Source organism: Phaethon lepturus, unplaced genomic scaffold, assembly GCF_000687285.1.
Source record: "Phaethon lepturus isolate BGI_N335 unplaced genomic scaffold, ASM68728v1 scaffold22062, whole genome shotgun sequence".
Lineage (NCBI taxonomy): Eukaryota > Metazoa > Chordata > Aves > Phaethontiformes > Phaethontidae > Phaethon > Phaethon lepturus.
The window spans coordinates 1-362 of record NW_010522891.1 but is presented as its reverse complement, the minus strand read 5'-3'; the positions used below and the strand labels follow the sequence as shown (position 1 = coordinate 362).

Below are 362 nucleotides of genomic sequence, written 5' to 3'. Positions count from 1 at the left end.
GGCGGGGAGCCTCTCACCATTCACTGAATACCAAACATTGACAATCTGGGGAAAGAAAACAACGAAGCACCCCTCTTACCAGACAGAATAATTAATGGGACTGATGAATAGACGGTCAGTTATGGCAGTGAGGTCTGGCTTTCACCAGAGGCGGTGGGGGGCGAGCAGGGCCCGCAGCACTCACGGGATCTTTGGCCACGGTGAAAAGCAAGTCTCCCTCCCGGTTGTACTTGATCTGCGTGATGGAGCGCTCATGGCCCTGCAGCAGGATCGGCTTCTGCAAGGGGGGGAGACGCCATTTAACGCCTCGGGCGAGGTGCGGCCTCAGGCCCCGGGCCGGGGCTCCTGGGCCGCAGACAGCC

The 362-nt window shown here is 59.7% G+C and overlaps 1 protein-coding gene across 1 annotated transcript in view; it reads right to left on the bottom strand.

Annotated features, from left to right (window-relative positions):
• Positions 1–306, bottom strand: part of EIF3I (eukaryotic translation initiation factor 3, subunit I) — a gene marked incomplete at its 5' end in the record, with an annotated part of 4,065 nt that extends 3,759 nt beyond the window's left edge. Inside the window, 2 exons of the mRNA XM_010281975.1 lie at positions 1–45; positions 185–306. The exon at positions 1–45 is cut by the window's left edge and continues 52 nt beyond it. Coding sequence (XP_010280277.1) covers positions 1–45; positions 185–306 — 167 coding nt within the window. The remainder of the gene's footprint in view (positions 46–184) is intronic.
• Positions 307–362: the final 56 nt, after the last annotated feature.